Source organism: Ailuropoda melanoleuca, unplaced genomic scaffold (genome assembly GCF_002007445.2).
Source record: "Ailuropoda melanoleuca isolate Jingjing unplaced genomic scaffold, ASM200744v2 unplaced-scaffold68481, whole genome shotgun sequence".
In the NCBI taxonomy this organism is placed as follows: Eukaryota; Metazoa; Chordata; class Mammalia; order Carnivora; family Ursidae; genus Ailuropoda; species Ailuropoda melanoleuca.
In genome coordinates, this window is record NW_023243260.1 from 1 (window position 1) to 1541 (window position 1541).

At 39.9% G+C, this 1541-nt stretch overlaps 1 protein-coding gene across 1 annotated transcript; it reads left to right on the top strand.

Annotated features, from left to right (window-relative positions):
* Window positions 1–1147: 1147 nt before the first annotated feature.
* Window positions 1148–1402, top strand: LOC117800344 (elongation factor 1-alpha 1-like). Its single transcript, XM_034652879.1, has one exon. It carries the CDS (start codon window positions 1148–1150, stop codon window positions 1400–1402), a length of 255 nt encoding a protein of 84 aa, XP_034508770.1.
* The last annotated feature ends 139 nt before the right edge of the window (window positions 1403–1541 follow it).

Consider the following 1541-nt stretch of genomic DNA (forward strand, 5'->3'; position numbering starts at 1 on the left):
CCATAATGCCGGGATCACGCCCTGAGCCGAAGGCAGACGCTTAACCGCTGTGCCACCCAGGCGCCCCAACTAATTATTTATCTGCAAACAAAAATGAACAAACAAAAGGAAAGGACACAGTAAAGGCAACATCACTTACAATAACATGTAAAATAAAATATCTAGGAATCAATTCAAGGAAAGAAATGCAAGACACAAAACATTATTTAGAGAAATCAAAGGAAATTTAAATAAATACCATGCTCCCGGATTGGAAATCTCAATGATGTAAGATGTAAATACTGCCCAAATTGCTCCATAGCGACAATGTAATACAAATTTTAAAACACAGCAGGTTTTTCAGGGAAAGACTAAGAGCTTTCCCCCAAGGGTCAGGAACAAGACAAGGATGTCCATTCTCACCATTGTTACTTAACATAGTACTGGCAGTCCTAGCAATCAGACCACAAAAAGAAATAAAAGGCATCCAAATCAACAAAAAGAAATAAAAGGCATCCAAATCAGCAAGGGAGAAGTAAAACTTTCACTATTTGCAGACAACATGATACCCTATGTAGAAAACCCAAAAGACTCCGCCAAAAAATTACTAGAACTGATACACAAATTCACAATGTCAAGGATATAAAATCAATGTATAGAAATCTGTTGCGTTTCTATGCACCAATAATGAAGCAGCAGAAAGATAAATCAAGGAATTGATTCCATGTACAATTGTGGCAAAAAGACATAAGATGCCTAGGCATAAACCTAAGCAAAGAGGTAAAAGATCTGTACTCTGAAAACTGTGGGACACTTATGAAAGAAATTGAAAGGACACAAAGAAATGGAAAAACCTTCCATGCTCATGGATTGGAAGAACAACAAACGTTGTTAAAATGTCTATGCTACCCAAGGCAATCTACACATTCAATGCGACCCCTATCAAAATACCACCAGCATTTTTCACAGAGCCAGAACAAACAATCCTAAAATTTGTATGGAACCACAAAAGACCCCGAAGAGGCAAAGCAATCTTGAAAAAGAGAAGCAAAGCGGCAGGCATCACAATGCCTGACTTCAAGCTATATTAAAAAGCTGTAGCTTTTTTGCAACGGGTTTGCCGCCAGAACACAGATGTTGTGGAAATCACCACTAAAGCTAAACCAAAATGGGAAAGGAAAAGACTCACATCAACATCGTCATTGTGGGACATGTAGATTTGGGCAAGTCTACCACTACTGGTCATCTGACCTACAAATGTGGTGAGATTGACCAAAGAACTATTGAAAAATTGGAGAAGGAGGCTGCTGAGATGGGAAAGGACCCCTTCAAGTATGCCTGGGTCTTGGATAAACCGAAAGCTGAATGTGAATGTGGTATCACCATCGATATCTCCCTGTGGAAATTCGAGACTAGCAAGTAATATGTGACCATCATTGATGACCCAGGACACAGAGACTTTATCAAAAACGTGATCACAGGCACATCTCGGGCTGACTGTGCTGTCCTGATTGTTGCTGCTGGTGTTGGTGAATTTGAAGCGGGTATCTCCAAGAATGGGC

Coding starts and splice junctions, on each gene's coding strand:
- LOC117800344 (XM_034652879.1), top strand. CDS start 1,148: ATGGGAAAGGAAAAGACTCACATCAACATCGTCATTGTGGGACATGTA.